The sequence below is a fragment of the Vanellus vanellus genome (genome assembly GCF_965231255.1).
Source record: "Vanellus vanellus genome assembly, chromosome: 19".
Taxonomy (NCBI): Eukaryota; Metazoa; Chordata; class Aves; order Charadriiformes; family Charadriidae; genus Vanellus; species Vanellus vanellus.
Genome location: NC_138924.1, coordinates 3,879,706 through 3,906,067, shown reverse-complemented (window position 1 = coordinate 3,906,067; position 26,362 = coordinate 3,879,706). Strand labels below are relative to the sequence as shown.

At 48.0% G+C, this 26,362-nt stretch overlaps 1 protein-coding gene across 1 annotated transcript in view; it reads left to right on the top strand.

Moving 5' to 3' along the window:
• Positions 1-14,942, top strand: part of SPNS2 (SPNS lysolipid transporter 2, sphingosine-1-phosphate) — a gene marked incomplete at both ends in the record, with an annotated part of 140,387 nt that extends 125,445 nt beyond the window's left edge. Inside the window, one exon of the mRNA XM_082493036.1 lies at positions 14,900-14,942. Coding sequence (XP_082349162.1) covers positions 14,900-14,942 — 43 coding nt within the window. The remainder of the gene's footprint in view (positions 1-14,899) is intronic.
• Positions 14,943-26,362: the final 11,420 nt, after the last annotated feature.

The window sequence follows — 26,362 nt, the reverse complement described above, 5'->3', positions numbered from 1 at the left end:
CCGTCCAGCCCCCCGTGCCCTGCTCGCTACCTCCAATACGCAGGAACATCAGGCAAGAGGAGGAAAGCTGTGAATGTGGGGACACACGTGCTCAGGGGTCGCTGTATGAAAGATAGTCTTTCCCAGTCCCTCATTGCAGCTTGTAAAAAAAAAGCTACTGTTTTTCAGTAAAGAAACCGATTCGGACCACCTCACGGTTGGCAACTACAGTAATTCAGAAGACGCTTCCACATGACATACAAACTTCTGGGGTTAGTCTCTTTCTCATAATTGTCAAAAAATAAGAGTATCTATGTATAATGTCATGCTGAATATGGGGGCAGGTGACTAGTCTGGTGTTGGCTATGAGTTGCCTTTGCCTTTCTCCCGCTGGGAGGAGGAGGTATCGTTCCTGCGGCTTGGCTGCAAGAGCCGTTTGCGTTGGGTGAAGAACGACGACGCAGGCGTGCCGTTGTACCACCAGCGCTGCGTCGGCCATCCGCGATGACGGGAATGTTGCGTGAGCGGGCTCTCCCACTGTAAATCTCGCTGCGCAAGGGTTTGTGTCGGCTTAATGACGCAGACGTAGATATGTGGAGTGAAGAAATACAGTGCAGGCTTGTTCACAGCCCGTGGAATTCTGCACACAAAGAGCAGAGCAGACCTTGCTCTACCTTAAAGAGAAGGGCCCTGACGTATCACTGGCACTAGACATTGTACAGCTAGAAGGAAAACAAGGTGTTTGGAGGTTGACGTAAGTGTGTGAATGGTTTTGGTGATATTTTCTGGCTCATACTTCATATCAGATGGATACAAGAGATTTGGAAGCAGTGCCACAGATGGTGCTGGGGCCCTGTAGGAGCAGTTCCATGTTCCTTTTACTAATACACACAAATACCAGAGAGAGGAAAGGTTTTCTGCCTCCTGGTGCCTTTAGACATACACATTCTCCCTATAATGAGGTGTTTAAACACGATGGAGAAAACAAGACCTCATCGTGTATCCTGTAAGGAGGTTAAGTCCTGCACAGCTGAACTTCAGGGTGGCTTTGGAGATGCGACATGACTGATGTGTGCCTGCTTTAAAGCCCTTATATGCAGGTAATAAATTACACTTTAAATTAAATTTAAGTGAAATCGGAGAGTAGATGTTAGGAAGGACTTCCTAAGAGAAAAAAGAGGTAGGTGCTACTACAGCAGATTATTTGGAGAAGACATGGAAGCTGTCATGTGTTCCTGAAGGCTTCCCTGGCTTGGTCTTGAGGCAGGAAGGTGGGAACTGCTCTCGGGCTGCCTTCCAGCCCCGGTTCTGCAGTCGTGCACAGAAGCGGTATATGTGAGGCTAAGTAGCGATCACCTGGGGACATTGCAAGGTGAACATAAGTTTCTAGATGCTCAGGGTGGCTTTTTCTGATCAGCCAGTAATACAACGCAGCAGATGAAATCCCCCTTGCGTAGCCTGAGCGTTGGCCTTCGCCCAGGGCCCCCACCTGTTTCTAGGAGAACTTTGGCGTTGGTCTTCACTACATTCAGAGGGGAGAGTGCTCATTCCACTTACAGTTATGGTGGGGAGATGTATCCCATTGCGCTGTGTGTGTTGCCAGTGTGGCACGACGCCAGCGTGACAGCATCTCAGGTGGTGAAGGAGGGTGTTAGTGTTCAGGTACTGGCGAATTTTGGGTCACTCCCATCTTTCTCAGCACATCGAACCCCACCTGGACCTTTACCCCAGGCACTGCTCTGTTCTCCCCAGTTGGTTCTCACAGAAGAGGGCTTTCTCGGGAGGCCCTACGGGGCGCGGGCTGATCGCTCGTGGGGTGGCTTTGCTCGGGTGCCAGCGCGGGTGAGTTTTACGGGGCTCTTTTAGGGTGTACCAAAACACCAGCTCTGCAGCAGCGCTACTGGAGGAGGGAGGTCCCATCCCACAGCTCTGCTTTCTCCTGCATTAGAGTGGTTATTTCTGGCTGGCGCTGCCCAGCCTGAGCAGATTTGGCTCTACTCTGTTCACGTCCAGAGCATTCCAGCGTCCCAGCCAGTTACCAGGACGCTTTTTGAAGAAACATATTTGGGGTTCATCCCTGGTTTTGTTGCTCTCTCTCTCTCAGCATCTGTCCTTTTCCTAGTTTGTCTGATTCCCATTTGTTTGTGATTTTTTTTTATTATTCAGCTACTGAACTGGCTCGGATACAGAGAGAGAACAGTTGTCATAAATAACAGTTAACAAAATAATTCCTCTCAAACGGCTTCTACCACCCTGTTTCTGGGATATGCCCACTCCCATGTTAAAAATACCCTGGCGTCCTACAGTCGGATTCCTGGAGAGCGCAGCTTAATTCAGGTTTGACACGTTACTGAACAGCAAGATCGGGTCTGGAATAAGGCTGGGATAAGGCTGGCAACGGCGGCGCGGGGCTCCTCTCCCTGCCACGGGCAGCGGTGTCTGTGCTGTCGATCGGGTCCCGTCTGCCGTTGCTGACAGGTTCAGTGGTCTCCTGGGAAGAATTGGTGGGGGAGGATTTGTTTGTTATTAGCTGCGCGCTTGCCTGGGAGAGGAAAGACAACAGAGCGTTTTGCTATTAGCAGCCAAAACCTCCATGCTGATTCCAAATCGGACGTCCAGCTCCCACCCATCCGACAGAGCATCTGCGCTTGGCAGTGCCCACCTTTGGCAAGGACGGCTCTGTGCCCGGCCGGTCCTCCCTCCTGCCCCTTCCCGTTACTCGCTGGGTACAGGAGGATTTCTTTTCCGAGATGCCTTGTTTTCCCTCTGCAGCCAGTCATGCTGCTCAGACAACGGGACTTGGAAAGGGTCTTTGCCAAAAGAAATCAATTAACCTACGGGAATCGCGAACGCTGGTGTCACGCGCCAGAGATTAAACCCATTCATCACCAGTGGGGTCAGGGCACACGGGGCAGATGTCACAGACCTCTCTAAGGAACTAAGAGGGAAGCAAAGCAGTGTAACGCTGCTCTCTGCAGCTCTGCCTATGGAAATTAAGCTTTCCCAGCTTTACTTTCCATGCTTCTGTGAAAAGTAGTCCAGGGTTTTATTGCTGGGATTTTTTCGTTTGTTTGTTCCTTTGTGTACCGGTCTCTGGGCGTTTGCTTAGAGATAATTTCTTCTTCCAGGCAGGACAGACTATCAGGACAGCAGCCTCTCCTTCCTGTAAAGCTTCCTCCAGTTTCCACCACACTTCCTTTCAAAAACAGAATTTCCAGGCTTTCAGTGCCTCGTGACTTTTTTTTTTACACTACTTTTATCATTGCCACAATTCCTGGCATATTTTGTAGGTTGCTTTTTTAGCACAGGAATTCCAGTCAATAAGGCTGCCCCTCTCACAAAAACACTCGTGAGAAAAAAATTCTTTATACAGCAATTCTATTTTTTAAAAAAATCACAATTCTTTTAAAACTATTTTCATACTGCTTCAGAAGTCTGACAGCTTAAAGAGGCTTTTAGTAAATTTAGGACTAGCAGAGAATGCGATATAGTACATCACTCTCTATTATATTCCAATCGTTTTTGGTGCAATTTTTATAACACAAATTTAATCCCACCCTTCCAAAGTGATAAGAGAGAGAAAATGGTTAAGAATGGTTTCTGTAAGAGCTTTTATGCACTAGTAATAATAAATACTTCAGTTCTTTCTTTAAACCACTCAACTACAATTCCCACTGTGATTCCACTTGACTATATCGTTGTTCCATTCCTGTTCTGTAGTACTGCAGTGGAGGGTTAAAGCGGTCATATGTTATTTCCAAACACCACTGCACTCTGTGCTGTATTTCTCTTACTCGCTTGATGAAAACTTGCGAGACCTGAGCTATACTTTGATACCCCCTGGAAGACGATACGTACAAGTCCAGGATCTTGCCATGGCAGAGCCCTGCAGAAACGAATCAGAAATCTGATGACCTCACTCTTATTCCCTCACTCCGTCACGGATGCCGGCGCAGCCTCGGCAGGTATCAGCCAGAAGGCAACGTTCCGAGGTCAGCAGTGCTTTGGGTACTTCACTCCTCGCAAGTGAAAGCTCAGGACTGCTGAGAATTGCCTCTGCGGGCCATGTCCTCTTCTTTGCTCGTGACACAGATAACTTGAAAAAACAAAGCTTCACCCCAGATCGCTGCAGAAGAAACGCCCACATTGGTGTACTTATTAGGAGCAATGGCTTCACCGGCAATTGGGAAGAATGCCTTTTTTATTATGAAAAAAAAAAAGTCCTTTCCCCAAGCTGTGACAACTTTTGGGTGCCAGGGTGTGTAAATCACTGTAATGTAATTAGGGTGTAACATGATGCGTTTCTGGGCAGTCGGGGTGAGCGTTAAGCGCCTGGAGCTTTGCTGAGCAGTGATCCTCTGTCTCTGCACGGGCGCAGACCTGGAGCGCCGCTGATGCTCCGCAGCGGGCGCAGAGTGGTTCTGCACTCCTGTCTCCAGCAACCGCCACTCCCGGTTGTTCCGGAGGGGAAATCCAAACTCACCTAGATTTTTCCTGAGAAACACCACCCTGGGCAGGTGTTGGACAGTCTGCCCCTCAAAGGATTTTTTTTTATCATGTTTTTATTTAATCCCTGATTTTATACCTGGAAGCATGAGATTTCTTTTTTTTTTTTTTTTACCCCCATACCCTTTCAGAGGTACAGAAAGATGCTGTGGATAGATACCCAAGTTGTGTCGTTGTTCAGTCCCTCTCTGCATCCTGCAGGAGACAGACTGGATATTTTCGGCAAAGCTACAGCAATGCAGATCAGGCAGCAGGATGCAACTGCAGTGTGTATCGCTGGTGCAGACGCCGACAGGAATAAATTGCTGCACCGATGCAGCCCGTCAGAACAAAAGAATGTGAGTGTTTAAGTAGCCACCACTCAGCGCTACAGAGACCTGTGAGCCTCAGTGGTTCACCCATTTGTTTACATGACCAGAATTGGGTTATTTAAACAGCTCTAGTAGGTTTTTCTTCTCTCCTAAAATTAAACTTAAGCATTTAATAAGAAAAAAAAATTGCTGTTAACACCTTTGATCAGGTGTGGAAACTCGTGCTGAGTAGCAGTGCTGATGAACATTTCCTTTTAAAAGTGGTGGGTACAAACACTAGACAGAGAATACTCATTACAGACTAGATAGTGCAAACCCCAAAAAGAGCAATCCCCAGTCTGTGCACCTTTTCTGCTCTCTTAAACACGGCACATCTGCAAATTACATTACAGGAAAAATGAGAATAATCCATTTTCAGACTCTGTCTTCTGCCTCACATCAGGCTTATTTTTAGCCTTTTCTAGAACTAGATATAAAATGATCTCCCAGTTCTCCTATTGCAGCAATTTGAAAGTGTCTGACCTTATTTTTGCTTTGCAGATTCTATTATGTGGGGCAGGGGAAGGACTCGCAGAGTTGTCAACCCTTTTTTTTTTTTCCTCTGATTTTTCTGTGGCAGCACTTAGAGACAGAGAGGACCCATCAGATGACCTCATGTTGTTGCCAGCAAAGGACAGAGTCCCCTCCATTAATAGTGTCACAGGTATTAAACTGGAACGCTACACCAATACACGGCGTGTTCCATTCTGGCAGTTTGCATTACTAAAAAGAGTATTTCTTCTATGAAATATTTTAAGATGTATTGCGAGGGGTTTTTTAAAGAGACTGGACACTTGCTGTAGAGAGATGTTTCGGTGCTGCACTGCAGCTGAGTTTGAATTTGAGGATTTTGGGTCCGGCAAGTGGTTTTAACCAAACAGTTAAATACCAGGGGTATTTGAGGAACAGTTCACTCACTGCTGATATTCAGCTATTTAGGGGGAATAATGATTGCTTTGTTTGTTTTTTTTTACTTTACAAAAGAAGAACAATAATTAAACATTTCCTACAGTGCTCTAAACTCACAACGCTCTGTTAGCCCAGGTAAGATGTCCTCGGCCTTGAAGGCGTGTGAATTTACAGCAAAATGCCCAGATGAGGATGCAGAGGATCTGTGATGATGGAAGAAGAGGCAAAGTGTGTTCTGAATATCCGAGAGTGGGATGATAAAGACGCATAGACTGCAGATGGAATAAGATGAGACTATTAGATGGTTCATATGGAATCGAAGGGTTGGGAGTATGAAGGGAAGAGGTGGCAAAAATTTAAGTAGTTTTATTATTGGTGGAAAAAGCCTGCTTGTGGAGCTGTTGTTTTTTCTCCTGTTTACTAGCTACGTTTGTAACTCCGTGAACAGAACTAGCAAATGTAAGAATGTAATGGTTTGGGACTGGCTGAATTTTAAATACTGGTTTGCTTCTTCAGTTGGGAGCTGCTGGTTTCACGTAGATGGAAAATACGGTCTCGTATAGAAAAAATACTGATTTGTTCTGTTGGTGTTGTCAACCTGCGGATTTCCTGCAGGTTAGGGAGGGAGATGTCAAAGGTCAGCTCGGTTGTTCACAGACGTTTTGAGCTCAATTGTGGTCCTTACGCTCATGGCATTTGAAATATGCTGTTCAAGTTAATTGTTGGCAGCAGGGGCTTTGCTTAAGTACAGGCAGAGGGATCGCGCCAGCTGGTGCTGGCATAGCTCTTGCTCACCGCGGGCTGCGGAAGAGGCTGCAGGCAGAACATCATGGTCCTCCAAGCCCATCAAGCCCCACGTATACTGCCCTTGCGAGGTTAATCTCCTGTGCCGCGGAGAAAGGCAGGCAGTATTCCTAGACTATTCCTAGCTACTTAAGTGCTGTTCTACAGCAAGAATGGAATTTCTCCATGTGCCTGAAGTTATAGGAAGGCAAAGTTTACTCATCCAAGAAGAGCAGCAGATCAAGAACCACTTGGAATCCTACTTCTGTCTTGGCTACGGACTCTGCTGTGACCTTCAAGAAGCCACACGCTGTCCCTAAAACGCTCCTCAGCGGTAAAACGGGATTAAAAGCACTTGCCCACAAGGTACAAGGGGCACTTAAACCTATATGCCTACAATGGATTCGATATGTCAGTTCGCATTGTCGTTGCAAAGGACAGTTCTTGGCATGCAGGTACGTTATCACGCAGGAGGATATTTTAGACTCACGCTAAGACAGTCTTTTTGCGAAGGCTGCCCTGGCACAGGTACGGAATCTGCTCACATTCCACACGGGCAACTGGAGCGCTGGGGAGGAGGCAGCCTCCCGAGCCAGAAACCCTTTCTGGCACAAGGAAATAGAACAAATCATGAAAAATTCAGCCCTGCTAGTCTGTTTCTGTTCTGGTCACAGAACATATTATGAAGGTATTGACTTTTGTAATAGTAGATGACCTCTTCATGTGGAGAAATCTGCAAGGCAGATTTTCAGCAAGCTGTGTAGGTGTAGTTACAGTAATTCACTGCTGGTTGGGTCTCGGGCCCGAATGGCATCTTTTAGTGAACAGGGACAAAACCGTCGCAGTATTCCTTCCAGCGATTCAATAAGGAGCGTCTTAAGTGCTCTGGCTCAGTCCTTCCTAAATTTGCTGCCAGACCACTGCCGCATGGCAGACAGGGCTTGCCCAGACTTGCAGCAGAGCAGAAGAGAAGGACAGTGCCCCACACCTGGTAGCTCAGGGGCTGGCGAATAGAGCTGTAGCAGGAGGCAGTTATTTTGGAGGGTAAAAGAAGTTTATTTCTAATCAAGTAGTATCAGGAAGTTCTACAGGATTTTCTGTTTAAAGATTTAATTAGATCATATCTGCTTTTTATGTCATGTTTTATCCCCTTTCCCATCCAATGATGCCCTCCGCTTCCTCTTTCCTCCATTATTACAGTGGACATGAGAGTACGGTGTTACATCTTCTACAGCACTAAAAATCCCACCACCTGAATTCTGAGACCATCGTTATCTGGCAGGATTATACATCCAGGGACAGACTCAGGCACAAAGTTTTGAGAGCTCCAGAGACCTGCGTCTTCGCTGCCTGTTAGCGTCCCACCGCAGAGCAGTACAGCAGATTTATCTCTGGAGTTCATTTCCATCCAAGGCCTTCATACCCTATTGGGTGCCGTTAACCACTCGTCTTCACATCTGTTCTGTTGCAGCTGCCTGGAAAAATAGAAGGAAAGGTTATTGATTTTTGCTTTGTGCCAGTTTTCTCCTCTGTCAATATCTACAAAAGAGGAAAAATAGAAGCTGACCTATGTTTCTTCCTCTGGAGGCAAATACGCTGGGCACCTACATTAAATGAACAGATGGAAAATACTAACAGAGTCTGCGCAGCTTTAGGGGGCCGTACCGAACAGATAGAAAAAAATGTATTTGCTGTACACGATTATCATTCCGCTCACTAAACCCACTGACGCGCAGGAAGAAGAGGGGATTTCAGCCAATTCATTTCTTTAGTGCAGCCGGCGGAGCACCCGTCAGCCCCGGCACGGAGCTCCCGTCAGGCTGTCCCCATGAGAGCTGCTGCTCCGTACAGACAGAGCCACTGCCTCTGTTTCCCTGAGGGAAGGGCGACTCTGTGCCTGTGGCCACCGGGAGGGCTGCACACACCCAGGTCCTGGTTGAGCCTTGCCTTGGAGCGCTTCAGATGTACACGAGCCCCAGGCTTCCTCTCTGGGCAGAATCGTAGAACGGTTTAGGTTGGAAGGGACCTTGAAGATCATCTAGTCCCAACCCCCTGCCTTGGGCAGGGACACCTCCCACTAGAAACCATCATAGAATGGTCTAGGTTGAAAGGGATCTTAAAGATCATCCAGAAATGAGTGAGTATAGGCATCCAGCCTATACTTTTATACATCTTTGCCTGATTCTTTGTTAAATGTTGTTAGAGTTCTGCTTAGGATCCTTTTCCTTTAGCAAACTGACCTCAGCCTCATCAAACAGAGCCCGTTCCTGGGAGGCTGGATGAACCCGTCACAATGCATCAGGCAGCTCGGTGCAGACTATTTTTAGCTGTGCCAGTCCTGTCCCTGTACTGCTCGCTGGGATCTTTCCAGGTTGATGTATTATTATTATTATTGCTCACCTTTCATGCATCTTCACTTTCAGTCATTGTTTTCGGCTGCAGCAAACTAGGAGACTTTTAAATCCAAGCTCTGAGCTTCTGCAGGAATGCATGTTTTTAGGCCTGTGTGCCTTGTCTTAAAGTTACTGACTTAACTATCAAAATAGCTTGGGCTCAGTTCAAACAGGCCACGCTCTCTGGAAGCAATCCTTCATTTGGCTGTTCTTGCACCTTGCTCGGGAGGTAATGGCTCTGCAGCCATTTTTTAGGGAGCAGATGGCACAAGTGAACCTCACGGTTTGTTCAGCATCCCGGGAGAGCTCCCTTGCAGAGCGGGGAACCAAAGCCATCTCCCTCCAATGGCAAGCAAAAATGGCAACTGTGCTTTGTTACTGGAGGACAGTCACCGCTAACGTATTTACATTCTAAACTGCTTGATTAAAAACTCTGTGCAATGAAGGGCATAAAAGGTACGCCCTTGACCTGGACTCTCCAGACCGCTGGTTTTGCTCTTGGTGAAGTGTGTGGTTGGGACCGGTGTGTTGTGCTGACGGGAGCCGTGCAGAGCCGGGCTGAAAGAGCAGCCGCAGCCGGTACGGCAGCGAGCGAAACAAGAAAGCAGAATAGCCGTGGACGACTTTGATTTGTTTCAGGGACAGAAATCTCTGCAGGAGCTCGGTGCCCACGTGCGCGGCCCTGTTGGCATTGGGCATCACGAGATGAGACTCGAGTTTGACCGATTCAAAGTCCTCAAGGGATATGTGACAAAATCCCAGTGAAATGCAGCTATAAATCCCCCTATGATGAAATACCGGTGCGACAGAGCGGTAGGGTCTGTGCAGAGTATGAATGAGGTGTGATAATGTGGTCGGTTGGGTTTTTAAGGTGTTTCCTGGTCCCGTGTTACCTGTTCGTACCGCTGGCGGGCCAACTGCAACAGCCTCCACATCCTCTGGAAGCGGCCTCTGTTTGTGAGGGTGATGACAGTGTGCAGACAGGGGTGGAAAATATGAGTGGGACGGTCTGTAAACTCGTGTCCGTTGCCCTCCTTTGTTTACTAAAATGTTAATGTGTTTTGGCAATTGGCTTTGGGGAGGATATATTTAAGGCAGTCGATCCCTGCAGTAAGGAGGTGGTGGATGAAGCGAGCCCGGTATGTGTGGAACGTACACTTTCCTGACTTTTCTCCCTTTCTGAACGCCAGCTGGTAAATCAGGAGGTGGTTATTGTGCAGAGAGAGACCTTTGCCTGTGCCTAAGCCCACTTTATGCTCCTCTGTCTTCATGATCTCTTTCCTCCTTCCAGCTGCCACCACAGTTCTCCTCTTTCAAGTGTCAGGGAGCCCCCAGTGACAGCATCACTTCCACCCTACGGTTTTAACTGACCTGACGGACCCGAGCTTGTGTGCGTTTGAAGATCAAGAAACCCGGTGTGGAAGGCTGCCCCAGCTCTCCTACTCCGTAACTGCTTTGTGGGTTATCTGCAGGAATACAGTGATAACTACAGCAAGAGCCAAGCCCAGGTGCAAGTAACTTCCCATGTTCATTTATCAGCCCATAAAATTCACCGTTACATCTGAAGGTCAGACAGGTGCGGAGCTACAAATGAAAATCCTTAGCCTCTATTTTTCTTGCACGGTTTCGGACAGCAGCGCTGGGAGGGAATGCCACCCACGAGGCTCAGTGGTGGGATTTGCAGAGTGCTGCACCTGGCCGGGCTGCTGCCGTCATCGTACACAGGCGGAGTGTGTCACCGGCTCTAATGCTTTGATGCCAAAAACCCCCTTTGACTAGCTGTATTTGAAAAATAGATTTGTTCTTCATAGATTTAAGGCCATAAAGTCTCATTGCCTTTCAAGGCTATCTATCCTTTTAAACATTTCACCACCTAAAATTTCTGATTTCTGTGTGTTCACAAGGCCTTTTGGAGAGGTCTCCCCCCCGCCCCAGCAACATCTGAGAAACTTCAGAGATGGAGGAATCTGGGGAAGGGTGCCATTACTGACGGTTACGCTGGTATCCCTTCCTAAGGCGCTGCTGCAAACTGGCACTTTATAGCATATTGCATGGTACTTCAGGAACAGAATCCTCTCCGGTGGAACGAAGGAAGGAAAAGGATCCTTCATCACAGGCAGGAGCTGCTGCTCAGTACAGTGATGCAGCTGCCCCTGGAGCCCCAATACTCGTCTGCTGAATGAGCTCCTGCTAGTCAAAAAATGAGTTATTTGCAGGCTAGAAGGACCCCACCGAAGCATTTTATTGTTGGTTGTAAAAGTTAAGTGATGTTAAGTACAGCAGGCCGTAAAAGTTAGGACGTTACTTCCTAATAAGCTTCTCTGGTACAAAAACCAGAGCCTGACTTGTTTAGATAGCAGGAAAACGGGGCTTTTGGAACGCTGTAGGATAGTGAAATGTGTGTGTTGCTTACGTTGCGTACGAAAGTTAACGTTAAATGGTGTAGGCAGCATTCCCTACAGCTTTATACAAGCACAGCCTTTCTCTTGGAGTCTTGTGCACGATGGTGCCGCACACAGTGAAGTGTGGTCTCCTTCTTGACGTCCCGTTGCCTGCTTGAGTTTGAGCTCATGAACAGAGATGATGCATTCATGGAGCTCAAACACTCGGTACCCGGTATGTTATGGAAAGTCAGTGGGACGTATATCCTGCAGCTGCTTCTCACAACTTCATCCCAAACTGCTGGAGCAGATGGAGGTGCAGGTGAGGAGGGAGATCTGGGTTTTATTCTTGCGGGCGCAGGGTGGAGCAGAGCATCCTCGGATTGGATGTGAGCAGCAAAACCTCTCTGAAAGGCCTCGTAAGGCCCAGATTGTGCCGGGAACTGCACAGCAGCGCTGCCCTTGTGGTGAACTGCCATCTCCAGTACCTGTTGGCTTGGTGACTGGCCGGATGGAACGGGACACTGCATTTGGAGACTCATCTCCGCACAATTCCTGAAACAAAGTAGGGTACAGCTGACCTGTAAAAGATCCTGGCCACTCATCTGTTACCTTAAATTTGTCTTCTTTTTCTTATGCAGTTCTCTTCTCTAACCGGCTGAGGTGTTGGGAAATTAGATCCATTTTACATAGTATAAATATTTAACAGCTCTGGAGCATGTAGTTTAATATTAAACAGACAGTTTTATAAATACTTCAGAATTATAGATGCTGTCACACTACATGGAAACGGTTTGATAGGATCTAGGAGAAATATTTAGGTTTGACAGGGGAGGAAATGATGAGGTTAGAAGGAGTCAGCCACATCCTTAACTGCTGGAGGAGCCCATAAAAACTAAAAAAGTTGTACAGCTTCTGTTCTTGAAAGGCAATTTGGGTAAGTTTCCTCCCCCTCAGGAAATAACAGAGTGGTTCCCACCCGGCTCTCTTGAAGGAATGAAAACATTCACAATCTTGAGAAAACACTGCAGAGAAAACAGAACAATTTAGGAACCAACGTTCAGTCAGCAGATATCCCCAAATCGGAAGCGACAATCTATTCAGTGTGGGATTATCATTATTAGAAAGGCAAGTGGGACTTCAAGAGGGATTTAGATGCTCTTGAGCCGTGTTAGCTTGAGTCCATCTACTACATTTTACCACCTAAGAGAATCTAAAATTTATTATTAGTGGTTTTGCTTTAAAGAATAAAAAATTCACAGCTGACCCGCTGCCACCTGTCAGCTGAGCCTCACGGCAATCGGGCTGTGCATCAGCCAGCGCCCACTGCGCACCGCAGTGCTTTGGAGAGAATGAGGGCTGCGCTGACCGAAATTTGGGAGACTATTGCCGTTCCCTCTTCCGCCCGCTGGCTTCCTTTGTGATCCCTGAAAGTCACTTCTCTCCCCGGCAGGTTCTCAAGTCACGTGGGGTCTAATTTCCCGTGAAATCTTCTAAATGCATTTCAGGACGAGCCCCTCGAGGCCTCAGGTCCCATCTGTAAAAGAGAGATAAAGCGGAAGTTGAGAGAAATGTGTTAAAATGCAAAGAACGAGTAACTCGCGTGACTTGGGGACGACATCGGTACTTCTGTGGAAGGTACATTTTATCCCACAGGAGGCTGAACTGTACAAAGGGAAGTTGTGTGTGTGTTTGCCGTTCGCCTGTCAGCGATGCAGGTGGGTTCTCTGGGCTAAAGAGAAAGTGATGGCAAAACTAACCTTTTTCTGTATATATTCTGTGTCTTGTAAACATGTGGCACGAATTACACGTTAAGGGACACGACTTTCAAACAACATGGCTCATTCAAACCTCTGGAGTTCTAGTATTCCGTGATGGCTTCGTAACATATCACAGTTTGGTTCCTACTTCTAAAGCTGACTGTGGAGTTACAAGGGACTCTGTTTGACCTCTCTGATGTATTCTGATAGTTAAAGCACAGTTACAGTGTTCGGTACAATGTGATGTCCCATGCAGTAGGGTTACCAAGACTGGTAATACTATTTGGGGTCTATTCTATCCAGGTCAGCTCCTGAATCAAAAATATTTCAGTTTCTGACCTCAAAAGGCAGAAAAGGCACAGGGGCTTCTGTGCACCTTAGAGCCAAACTTTCTGTGAGGTTGGAGTGAAGTTAGGAGCTGAACTGGGCTCATTTCTGATGCAGAGATTTCTTGGAAGGTGTCCCCTAACCACTGGTTAATTTTTATCCTGGAATGCATGTCTGAATCCTGCACCATCCCTTTCCAGCAGGAAAGGGTGTCCGGGGTCAGGTATAGGAGTCTGGTGAAGAGCCACAGATGAGTTTTAATGAATCAGCATTTTCAAAAGGAAAATGATGTTTCACTGGGCAGTTCTTACCTGGGAGGATTTCAGGCAGTGATGGTTTCTGTGATCTTCCCTGTAAACCTGCTCAAGTTTTTCAGGGATTGAGAAAGAAGCTGTGCTTTTGCATGTGATGGCAAAATCCTGCTGCAATCCACTAAGGTATAAAGGACTGCTGGTTTGGTTTATTTGTTATTTGAAGTTGGCACAGCCAAATGGTATGAGAAGACTCTTACTTTGCGACTCGTGTTTCTTGTCCCAGTGGCTGAGTACAGCTAGAATGCTTTTGGTAAACGCACTCAAATGGGGCCACATCAAACCACCTCAAGTGGGGTGGGGGTTTTCCAGTGTCATTACTAAAGAATCCAGGCATTCCCGCTGACGTCAGTGAGCATCCGAGATAGAAGGCAAGTCCCAAAGGTCTCAGAGTCCGAGGGTGACTTGTCTTCCTTACAGTCCCTGCTGCGCTCAGCGCTAGCAAGGGAGCTTGCTCCTGTCCCGAAGTAACCACGCTCTGGGACGTGTGACCAGCGCGGGAGAGAGGAGAGGCGCTGTGCTGCAGCGGGAGAGCTGTTGAGGAGGAAGGCCGAGTTGCAATGAGAAGGAGCGGGTCTAAGGGATGAACTTTGTAAAACTATTGCTGTCTTTCCCCTGGGGACCCCGCAGAGCAAGCGGGAGCAGGTCCCCTTGCTGCCCTCGGTGGCAGGAGGTGCAGGGCAGCACATTTCCGAGAACGGTTTCCGCCTGGTGACACTCCAGTCCCCACTGACTCCAACCATCCCTTGGGAGCAGTTGGCTGGAGCAGCAGCAGGTCTTCAGCTGAAAACTGAAAGACAGCGCCTTTTTTTCTGACTTTAATTTTTATCGGTGGTGACTGTTTACATTTATGCTGTCAGTCTGAAGGACACCATTCAACAGCCGCTGCATAAACAGTCTTGTTACTGGCTTAGGGAAACGATTGCTACGTCTGAACGCCTTTGGGACCTTCCCAAATCCTCATCAATTAGTGTCAGCGATGCTACTTGGCATGTTCCAGCAATTGTCAGAATTGCTATCAGACACCACTGTGAGGGGGTTTCAGCTTTATACCATTGTGCAGGACGGTTATTAATGTCCTGTCTCTTTAGAAACTGTTAATCAACACGAACCTGGATTTAATAGACTGGTGTGGTTTTAGGAGCCTGTTTGTTGGCTAACTGCAGCCCTCACATGTTACTTTTGTTTTCCCTCCACCAGGGTGAATCAACTTGTGATGCCACCAGCCTCTGTGAAAGTCTGAGATGGTGAGTGACCCAAACCAGCAACTGTTTTCAAGCTACCCACCCACTCCAAAACCCCTATCCACCCCTTTCCTTCCTTAGAAGTTGGAAAGAAGTTAACCTCAGACAGCCACGGTCTGCACCTCTGCTACCCTCAACCCAAATCGGAGCAAACCAAGAACAGGGAAACCAGGGGCCAACTCAAGTGTCCTTTGTTGTACTGCGTTGCTTCCAGAAACCTGGTGCTCCCTGCTTTGAGCAGATGAGACCACGCAACCCCGACTGACTCGACCAGCAGCAGGTGTGACTGTCCGAGGCCAGAGCTCAGAACGTATCTTGCGTTCATAAAACCTGCTGCTGCGTTGCCCTTGGTCCAACATCTGCTCGCTATCAAATGACCATTACTAGCATATTCCAAATTTTCTGCAGAAAAATGCTTCCTGGCAGCACATGAACTCACATGTTGTTGTGAGGACTGTCCCCACTGCAACCCTTGATCCACGGCGACGGAGCCGAGGCCTCGGCAGCGTGCCAGAGGGAGAGTTCCACTCCCACTGCCCTTTCTTCTCCCTTGTGGTCATGCTATTCTTATCACTCGCCAACAGTCCCAGCATTGCAGCTCAGAGCTGCAACGATTGATAAACACTTCCTAGCATTTTACTGTAGCCAAAATTAATTAAAGCGAGTTTTTGTAGAGGAGATTTCTTTCCCATAAATTAAATGCATTGAAAGAGTAATCATAAAATCAGAACTCAGTAACACACTTAAGAATGGCCTTTTGGGGGAAAAGATTTAATACAATCTCTGGTACAGCAGATGTGTTATTTCCACAGAGGGGAATATATGCTGGTACAGGCTACGGATAGAATAGGCCTGCCTGTACCTTGCAGTCTCCGGGTGGATGTGCGCTCACACATTGTCATTTATCAGTAGCTTTGAGACAAAGCGGTTTTTATTTATTTTTTTTTAAAAAAAAAAGGCCTCAAAAATCTGGGAGCAAATCTTAGGTGGTGCTGCTGAGACTTGTGTTATAAACCCCTGAACACTTGTGTCCTGTGCACACCAAGGTTTTTTTTTTTTTCACTGTTTTTTCTTCTCTTTTGGTCCAGTTTTATACAGGTTGAGAGAAACCAGACCACTGTTACAGGGAATTTTTCTGTAACCCAACAGTCACTGATTTTTAAGGTCGGGGCAATTTCCTGCACAACATGGAACACAGAGCCCCTCACAGGAAATCCTGCAGTGAGAGAACTGGTTCTCCTTTCCACTCAAGCTAGGAAAGCTGCTGGCCACTTAGATATGCCGCCACATGCACAAGCGGTATCTCACCAGTCAATAGATGTGCTGATGTTGCTCTTTAAAGCAAGCATAGACCACCAGCGTGCTGGGAGGAAGCCCGTGTCTGCTCTCCCTTGTAATACTGATAGCGGAGTGCTGCTGCTGGGGATGTGTGTGCTGGACTGACCCCCTGAACTGGGCTCTCCACAGGACAGCAGTTTTGAAAAGTGACAATTTAGGGCAAGACGGAGTCTCAGTTTTCTTTAGCGAACTGATGAGGTTAAAAACAACCCAGTAAAAATCAACCTTTTTATCCGCTGAGCTGTTTCAACCCACATCATGAACAGTTGTACCTACACAACTGACAGAAACAAGACATGGTTGATGCCCTTAAGTAATATGGACAGGAGTCTACACCTGCTACTGGTTCACTTCCATGGGCAGATTTTGCCTGGATTACAGTGTATTTGTGTTTCCAGTTCCAAAAGCCTACAGTACATCCCAAAGTGCTGTCTCCAGACTGGTCAACCTGTGCTAGCCGCTCACTTGCATGGAGGCAAGGTGTCTCTTAGCCACCCACCACAAAGCTGGGGTGCATGTGTTCACCATCACCAGTCAATGCCTGTGACTACCCCATTAACCACCTTTTCCTCTTCTTCGTTTGCAGTTGCCAGTGAAGGAAACAACATGTGGACTCCTGCTCCTACCACCACCACACCAATCTCAAGCTCGAAGCCCTTCCGTACTGGAAACTGGTGGATCCTTCAGCTCCACACCACCCTGGAAGGGTTATCCAGCACCAAATCAATCACACCACTCCGGCCTGCGGGGTCAGGCACCAGGAGGTGAGCAGGGCAGCCTGGAACACAAGTGCTTCTTCAGCGTAAGGACGTTCACAGGTTCCTCTGAGCATCGAAAGCAACTGTCCACTGGACCCACAATGTGCTACCCAAGTGAGTGACTGTAGATTGTGTATATGGTTTTAGTTGTAGCCAATGAAGTCCGCATCATTTATAGGGCAACTTATGTCCTATCGAATGCTGCTGTTCTGTCAGCACTCCTGCACCCAGAGACTGCACTAGTTGGGGACCTTTTCTGTACATCACTTTTTCTTTAACACTGAAGGTTCAATTCAGATTATTATTTTTTATTTAAATATGTCATAAGATGCTTTATCTCTGCTGAAAACATTAGATGACAGATATATATATATATATTTAGATAAACAGTTTTTATTTAAACATTTAAAATCTGGAGCTGCCTGTGCAACCATACCAGACACGAGTAACGTCCACAGCTCTCCTCATCTCAATGCTCTGGTACCAGGCCCTGCAAGGGCACCGTAGAAGACCTCCAGTGGATGACTACCTGTCACCTGAGGCTGAGCAATGGGACAGAGGAGAGAGTTTCGCTGCACTGGGTATACCGGTGGTTGTTACAGAAAGGCCCAGAAGAACTTTGGACATAAATACCCAGGGGCTCTGGAGTTTGCTCAATGTGCTAAATTCAGCCTTGCCTAGGAGGTTCACAGGTCTTTAAAATACCAAAATCCATCTGGCTGAATTGCTTTACCTAGGGCCTGGTAGTGCAATACTGCTGTGCCAGTGACATTGTGCTTTGTTTACGTGCATATCGTATTACCCCTATTGCCAACGCTAATTCTCCCTCCGTCAGTATTTTCAAAGCAGGTGGCTGATACTCTACTGTAGCCGTTTCCTTTGGAACAATGCTTAGGTTTCAGGCATGCACAGTCCCAGACTGCTCTTACTGGGGCATCAGTTGCTCGCTTTTAACTTTATGAAGATGCATTTGAGATCTTTAATATACAAGGCCAGTGTCTGAACTGTGTTAGTCTCAAATGCAGAAGCATGTGTCTGTAAAGAAGACAGAGTGCCATTTCACTGGAGTCTTGTTTCCTACACTTGACCTCCACAAGCCAAATTTATGCTACGTCAGCTTGATGCAGCAACAGCATGGGGCAAGCAGGCGAGCACGGGCCCTGGAGAAAGAGTCGGGCTCCCAGAGAAAGGGCATTGGTTCTGTGAAGTCCCCACTCCCTTTTGACTGTTTTGGTGTCTCCCACAGTTTAGATACTCCCCTGGAGTTTAGCACACACCTCGAGCAGGTAAATGCACCTCACTCTTGTGCTCATGTTGAACAAGTGGCTGCGGTTGGGCTGAATGTAGGACTGAATCAGCAAAGGAAATGCCAAACTGGGACTGGATGTGAGTTAAGTCTGGAAGCTGCCTGCGCTGATTGTGGTGTAAGTCTGTTCAGAGACACAGGAGGGTACTGTTAGTAAGTCTGGGGTTTATCTCCCGTTCACTTCCAGGATGTGCAAGGACCTACAGTACAGCGTTGTAGTGGAGATGGTCAGTAATTCCAGTTACCAGTGAACTGGTTGATACTCCCCGTGTAGCCAGTCTCTGCCCAGGCAGATGGGTTCTGAGGGTGACTCCTGTAAGAACGTGAGCCTTTCCTCCTTCTCAAACTCCACAGGACTCTTCTGCAAAGGTTGCTTTGTCACCTAAAATACCTTAACAATAGCTTTAAGATTTGGCTAAATGAGAGCCAGAAATTTTCCTCGAGTGCCTGGGCATCCTCTGGAGAACAGCAAGTGGGTGCTAGAAATAATAAAGCAAAGCAAATCCAAAACAATGCTTCATTTCCCACCTCGTGCCACTATTTACATTCATAGGGGAAATACCGCCTCTGTAGTCTAGGAGCCAAACACTTGGCTTTAAAGGCACATGAATTTCTGATTCCCATTAAGAAATTCTTTGTTAAGCTGTTTAAAAAGAAACAAAAAGCAACCCAACAATCAGTCATTTCATCTCCAAGACCAAAGAAGATTAGCCACATTTCCTAAATTGCCTTTTTTATAGGTTCTCTCTGTTGTAGCATTTACTGTCAACAAAATGAAGCATTCCTGCTAAAGTTCAGAGATTAGGAATTGTCCTTAAACGTAATTCTCAGGAATCAACAATGAAAAGGGAACTTAAGTGTTTTGTAATTTCACTAGCTCTCCTTGTCGGTGCCAAGCCCCGATCCTTGTCAGAGAAGCACAGTGCTGCTACAGGAGGCCACTTTATCCTCTGTGCGTATGAAGGAAAGTGCTGTGGCTTTCTTTGGAACAAGGAAAGAGGGAAGGGAGCAAGCGAGGGAGTGAGGAGTGAGTCCTACCTGCAGCAGTTCCACGCCAAGGGATCCCTCAATCCCTGCTCCTGCATGTTCCAGGCTAAGAGAGGGAAGCCAAAGCAGCAGCTATGACAGCTCAGAGGAGAAGAACTGAATAGAAAGGAAACTCGGCCTTTCCACCTCCTGTGGACGCTGCTGCTCTTTTACACGTTGATGACCAAAACTCGAATGGCCAGAAGCTGAAAGGCTGAGGTTCTTGTTGAGTGTTTCTTGGTTTAGCTGTGAAGAATTGTTCCGTTAGTGCTTCTATAAAGGTATTTGGTCTATTAGAGGGAAACCAGCTCCATTAGATCAAGGGTCTGTAGATTAAGGTAGTAAGAGGCACATCAAGTCTAGACATGAAGCATATGTATTACCAAACAGAAACTGGACCTGTGTTGCCATATAAGCCTCTTCCCTGGATTCTAACATAGTGTTCCCTGGCCCGTTTCTGCCAGTGTGTGGCTTGAGGAAAGTCACTGCCTGGCCTCACTTTCTTCATGTGCAAAGCTGAGGTACTGGCTGGTGTGATGCTGTATAAACAAGCGATGTTGTGTTCCTGTACTCTGCTAGAGGTCAGAAGTTCCCCGTTATTAAAACAAAAGACTTACAGTATTGTACAATACTGGTGCTGAACGCTGGACTTAGCATGCGATAGAGTGCCGGTTTCTCCTGTGGTTCTGTTTTATGTAGGTAAGAACACCGGGCTGGGAAGCTGTTAGGGCCATTTTGTTGTTGACTTTTGTGGAGCAGCGCAGAAGCAGCGGAACAATCTTTGGTGTGCACATAGGAAGTGTTTCTGGAATGAGAAGAAGTCTAGACTGAATGCATATTACTTATATCCAAGCTGAGTAACAACCCTCATTAAAATTAGTGTTTCTGGTTTTATAGGCTGCTAATAGGAAAAGATAATTAGCTTTTAATAAAGAATCTGTGTATTTTAGTATCCATCACACCAAATGAAGCAAGATTCCAGCCCATCACTTAACCTTGATGACCTGAACTACTACTTAGTGGTTCTAAACTTCAACACAAAATTAAATGGTCCCAATAAGGACAGAAATACCTTTAAAGCCACTGATCTATTGCACACAAAATCACTTCATGTGAATGTCTGAAAATTAGAATACGAATACCCAAACTGGAGCCCTTGGATACATTTGAAAACATGGGAGAATACTACCATAAGGCAGGAGCACCACTCACGGCCTCTCATCCCAGTACATACACATCTCCTCAGGACAGGGAGCCACGCCAGGGGAAAGGTGTCGAGGTTATCGGCTGGTGCTGCTGTGTCTTGTCCCCACTCCCTGGTCCCTGCTGCCTCACCCTGTTCCTCAGGGCTGCTACTGGTCCTTCCCAGTACTCTGCCCTGTTCCCCACCTCTGCCCGAGGGTCAACCGTTGCAATGGTTTGCCTCAAGGCACAGGGTCCTTCCGATCTCCCCGCACTCTGCAGGACCTACGTTAGATGCAGCCTTGCTGCATTCATCAGGGTGTCCAGAGTGCAGCAAGGAGGGTCCAAGACGCCCCTCAGTGAATCACGAGGGCTTTCTTCTACTCCACCTCATAAATGCTGTTTTTTTTAAGCAAGCATTAACTCCCTTCACAGCTAATACCGCATTTGCACCAACGCACCCACTACAGAAGCAATTAGGCAACTCGTACACAGCAAAAGGAATAGAGGTAATGGGAATGGCACAGTGAGGCAAGCAAATTACCCAAAAAGCAGCAAGCTGCCAACCTGAGTAACTATAATGCCTCCTGCTGCCTTCGCTCACAGAGCGAGGATCGGGGTGAGCCCCTTTTATAGACTAGCTAAGAGAGAACCTCAGGGTGACTAAACCCCATAGAAGAACAGCTGTACTCGAAAGCAGAGCTCCTCTCTGCACCCTCCGTCCTAATTGTTTGTTTTCTTCTCCATTTGCTTTATTGTTTGGTAAACCAGCACTTACAGTCACTTTTGCTACGTGATGTACGGGAGTATATAGTATATTTTCTTGTTATACAAGGGAGGAGTATAAAATAGTTTTCTGATTTCTTTCAGAAGCAAATGACTATTTTATTTTTTAAGAGCAATTGATTGTGAATCTCAGAGTATAAAAAAAAAGATAAATAAGCCAAATATATACCTTTATGTAAATTAAGAAATAAAAGTATTTAAAACTTACCTCCTGGCTCTCTTTCTTGTGTCACCTCTTGCTTCGGTTGCACACTCCTGTGGTTGCTGTCTGCAGGGCTGGTCCCTGGGACAAGGCTGCCGCGAGCTCTGCCGGCCACACAGCTGCTGCCCGGAACACTTTGTGGACAGCAATGACCCTACCTGGACACCAGCCTGCCTGGAGCTTGTTTAGAAAAGTTAACACCATGAGCAGGGACAGTCAGAAGGAGCAGAGGGGTGGTGGGTGACAGTCAGTGGGGGCCACGGAAACAGCGTCCTGCTCCATCCCCCTCGCTGCACAGCAACGACTCACGTCACAGCTGAAAGACCTGGCTGATCTGACTGATGAGGACAGCTAAGGTGGTGGTAGCTATGGGTCAGGTGCTCAGGAAGATGGGCAGGATCCAGGCCAGAAAATTCATCCTCAAGTGGTAGTGACGGTAGGCACCAAGGCTGCCCTTCTCCAGGGGTCCTGCACCAGCCATGCCTGCCAGCTTCACAGGATGGTGGCATCTCACTTGCGGGCAAATGAAGGAGACAGGGCACTGGTTCTGCTCTTCAGCACACCTCTTCTCCTGCCCTGCTCTGCTGCAGCAGCACGGACAAGGTGCATGTGAGTATCCCCTTACCAGCCATGGAAGAGACCGCTCCTACAGTCCCCGCAGCACCTCCCTTCAGCGTTCTTGTCCTTCAGCACAGTTCAAGTGTCCAGGCCAGGACAGCCCTGCAAGCAAAGGATTTGTCTCTTCAACAATCAACCCTGATCACCTTTTGGCAGCGCATCACAGGGCTTTCAGCTTAATCACACTGTGTAAATGACTTGATTAAGCATAATTTTATAAATTCTGATGTTCCAGCAGCTGAGCTTTGAAGCTCAGCAGCTTTAGTGTCCATCAACCAACTGCTAACCTGACTGTACTGGTCACATTTTTTTTTTTATTGATCATGAACATACACATGCATGTGTACTCTCACTCTTCCAGCACCCCCCCGGCAGCCTTCCCTTTCCATAAATCCCCCCCCATCCCCCCAGGCTGTTTCTATAGCACTCTTACCGAGGCCATCTGCAGTCTGACTGACAGACAGCAGCCTCACTGCTCGGACTTGCACAGGGCGACTGCAGTAACCATCCCCAGCACATGCTGACACCACAGCTGTGTGTCACCTTGCGAAGCCGCTGCTGCCTTGTACAAGTTGATGCCATTTATGCAGTAGGTAATGCTGCTGCATTTGCCACAGTTGTACAAAGAGGTCCTGCCTGCATGGCCACTTCTCTTTCTCTCCTGATCTGCAACCATCTTCTGTTGTCCCTGGCAAAAAAAATATCTCTGTGTGACACAAAGTACATATTACTTCAAAAATAAAACCTTAACACTACAAACCTTGTTAGCACCCCAGTTTGAGCCAATTCCTCTAACCTTAGGGTTTGTGATTATAAGGAATTACGCCTTTAAGAGACAGCAGAGAAATGTTGCCATTAAGGCCTCCTTCAACTACAATTTGGGAGGACAGGTTCTTCTTTGCCTGAGAAAGGGAGAAAACTAAAAATACAACTCACCATTCTGCCTGCTGGACTCACCGTGAAGTGTTCGTGATGACAGCAAGACCAGGCATGTGTCTTCCCTGGCTTTTAGGTGTCTCCCAAGTACATCTTGAACCTGCCCAGGCCATATTGTACAATTTTACACAAGTCTGGAGCAGCTGGAAATAAGCTCAGGCCTCATGTCTTAGCAGCAAGAGCAACTCAGAAAAATCTCTGGTTGTGTTGTCCCACACTTCAAAGTAAAAACTGTTGCAACTACTTGTCTCTAGCAGAGGACTGGCTGCTGCTGAGTTGATCACAGCTACTGTATTTGCCACTTAGCAGCGATGCTCCAAAGCATTCTGGCCACAAGTGACACATCAGCACCATCCCTTTGCACTACTGTATGGCACTGCCACCCCACAGTAACACGTTGCTGGCACTAAAACCCAGGGCTGCTCCTGCAGCATTTAAGCTCCCACTGCTACAGCCTGGCTAATTCCCCACCAGGCTTGTCAGCGAGGCGGCCGAGCTCCCTTTTGCCTCGACAAACGGCAGGCATGGCCTCCTGCCGTGGCAGAGGTCTGAAAGCCATAGCCTGATCAAGACTGATCTCATCTGCAATGATGAGGTTCAGAGGGAGGACAGAGACCTGAACACAGCTGGTCCAGCAGAGGCTCAGCTTGGTACAAATAGATTTTTAATCCCCTTTGCAGAGAAGCACATTTTACCGCCCAGCTTCACCTGCCTGCCACGAGCAGCCTCACTCCCCTGCGCAGACGAGCCAGCCTTGTCGCAGCCTTTATGCCCTGTCCACATCCTCCACTAGCAGCTCAGCACTGACTCTTGAGACAGTCACAGGCAGCAGGGAGAGTCTTCACACACCTTGGGACCAAACAGCCATGACTTGGGTTAAAATAGACCCCAGCCTTCGCGCACGCAGCAGACTGGGCGAGGCGGTTCCCAGCCCTGCTCCTTCCCGGACTCCACCAGCCTGGGACAAAGGCCAGTCTCCAGCAGTGTCCCCGAAGAGCTCAGTGCCCCAGGGCCTCTGGCCGTTTTGTTGCATTCAGAAGAACCCTTGAGCTCTTATCACTGCCAAAGAGCGTCTGAGCCCAGGACAGCTGGAAAGAAAAGGCTTCATTAAAATCAAAGAGCGCTCTATCCCCTAAAGCCCTAAAGGTCCAGCAACAGACAGGACATGAAATCAAGCAAAATGAAACCTTTGCGATTGTTAAAGGCACAAACAAGTGCCGGTGAAACATGATTTGATTTGGTGGATTAGTGATTGCTTTCCACAAACTGCGCATCAAAGCCAGCCTGAAGTCAGGTAATTTAATTGGCAGAGGAGTTGTTACCGAAGCACAACTCGCACAATGCTTTGCAGCTCTCCTGTCCCTTTTCCCCTTGACCGCTCTGCAAGTGCTGAAGACTAAACACAGAGGAGCACGGCAGCCTCCATGCTGCAGGGTGGAAGTCAAAGTGAACCTCTCCAGCTGGGCCGCTGACAGCGAGCACTACCCAATTGCCACCGCTCAGTCAGAAACAACGGCTGGCATGGCTTCGGCCCCATGCTTTGCCCTTTCCCGGTGTCTCCCTAAAAGGACAGTGACAAACTGATCCGCATGAACCCTCACCCCCTGTGCCCCTGGCAGATAGCCCGGAGTGGCTCAGCTAGCCCACGCAGCTGACGCTCATGTGGGCAAGGACTCACCCGGCAGCAGTGGCCATGGCTGGAGCGCAGTGGTTCTGGGGAGCCAGGCAGATGTTCTCCCTGCAGACAGGAGAAGGTTCCCTCCCTTCGCCACCTGAGCTGCCTGGAGAGAGCTCTCACCCAGTTCACTCCTGTGCACTGTTAAGTCAAAACCTGCTGTTTGAACTAGTCCTATATTGCAGCAGCAAGCTAGAAAGAGTAGATAGAGAAAATGATGCCTATCCCTAGTAAAAACACTGGCCCTGCCATGTGCAGGGGAAGTAGGCTTCAGCCTGCTGACAGCACTGTGAAAGGCTCTTTCTACAACACTGTGACTTTCACCAGGACCTTCTGCTGTCCCACCACTTGGCTACAATTGCATCTCTGAGCTTGCAAGTGATGGAGAGCTCAACTGGTCCTTAAAACAACTCAGCATGCTCTACGGGGCAGAAACCACACCAGCTGAGGGGGGGACACTCTCAGACAAGGCTTCACCCCAAAAGCCTCACGGGGGCAGAAGGCCCCAGTACCTGCTCTGCCCATCTCCTGCCAGGCCCAGGAACAGGCTCATGCTACCACAGAAGGGTGAAGTGGCATCACCCAAACTGGAGAGCCTGGTGCAGCATGGCCCTGGCCCTGCTCTAGGTGGCTCACAGCCCTACTGAGGTGAGCAGCAGGCTCAGCTCCTACGACACAATCAAGCCGCTGCCCTGCTGCACATCCAAAGAGACAGACCAGTGGACTCTTAACGCTGTCTTCCCACTCCCAACACACCCACGTACCTGTGCGCTCACCTTGCTTCCCACCCACCACACCTGCATGCTGTTTCTCCTCTGGTTCTGCAGGGCCAGTGGTACAAAGTCCCAGGATGGCCTACTTACAGGCACAGAAAGAAGGAAAGAAATCTTTAGTGAAGACAGTGTTCAGATTCAAACCCCCCGCTCCCCTCCAGAGCATCTCCAGATCATTAAACACGGACAGCCCTGACCTCTGGCCTCTTATATGCTGCATTTGCATAATATACTAAAAGTCATCACTCAGGAGACATCTGGAGGGGCTTAGCTGGGATTGAGGTTTTTAACAAGGCAATGAACCAGCTTCCAGCATTAAATGGCAGCGTCCCCAGTACCAACAGTCCCTTTGAAGCAGAGGTGCCCTTTGTCTTGGAGACAAGATTGGCAACAGTAATTGCCAATACCTCCTGACAGGGAACAAGGACTTCCAGCTCTTCTGCAGGCTGCAACACTCAAGGCTGCCACTCAAGACCCTACAACAACCTTCAGATTAATAAGTGGCTTGGGAGAAAAGGTCCAGCAGGACAAGTCTGGCCCTAAATTGCTCAGATTAGTGTGGGAGCACCACACAGATGCAAGCACCAGCTACTTCACTGAAGGTCTGATCTGCATTGTCCTGACCACTACTGGCAGCCGAAGCCTCCATCCTGCTTGGGGACCAGTGACTCCTGCAAAGCCTGCTGAGGCTGGAGGCCAACAGTTAGCAAGTGTGGGCAAAAGGAGAGTTCCCTTCATACGCTAAGGGAACCTGGCAACCTTGCAGAGCTCCCCTTCACCTCCTGCCCTCCTGCAGAGTCCAGCTCTGGTCCGCCTACT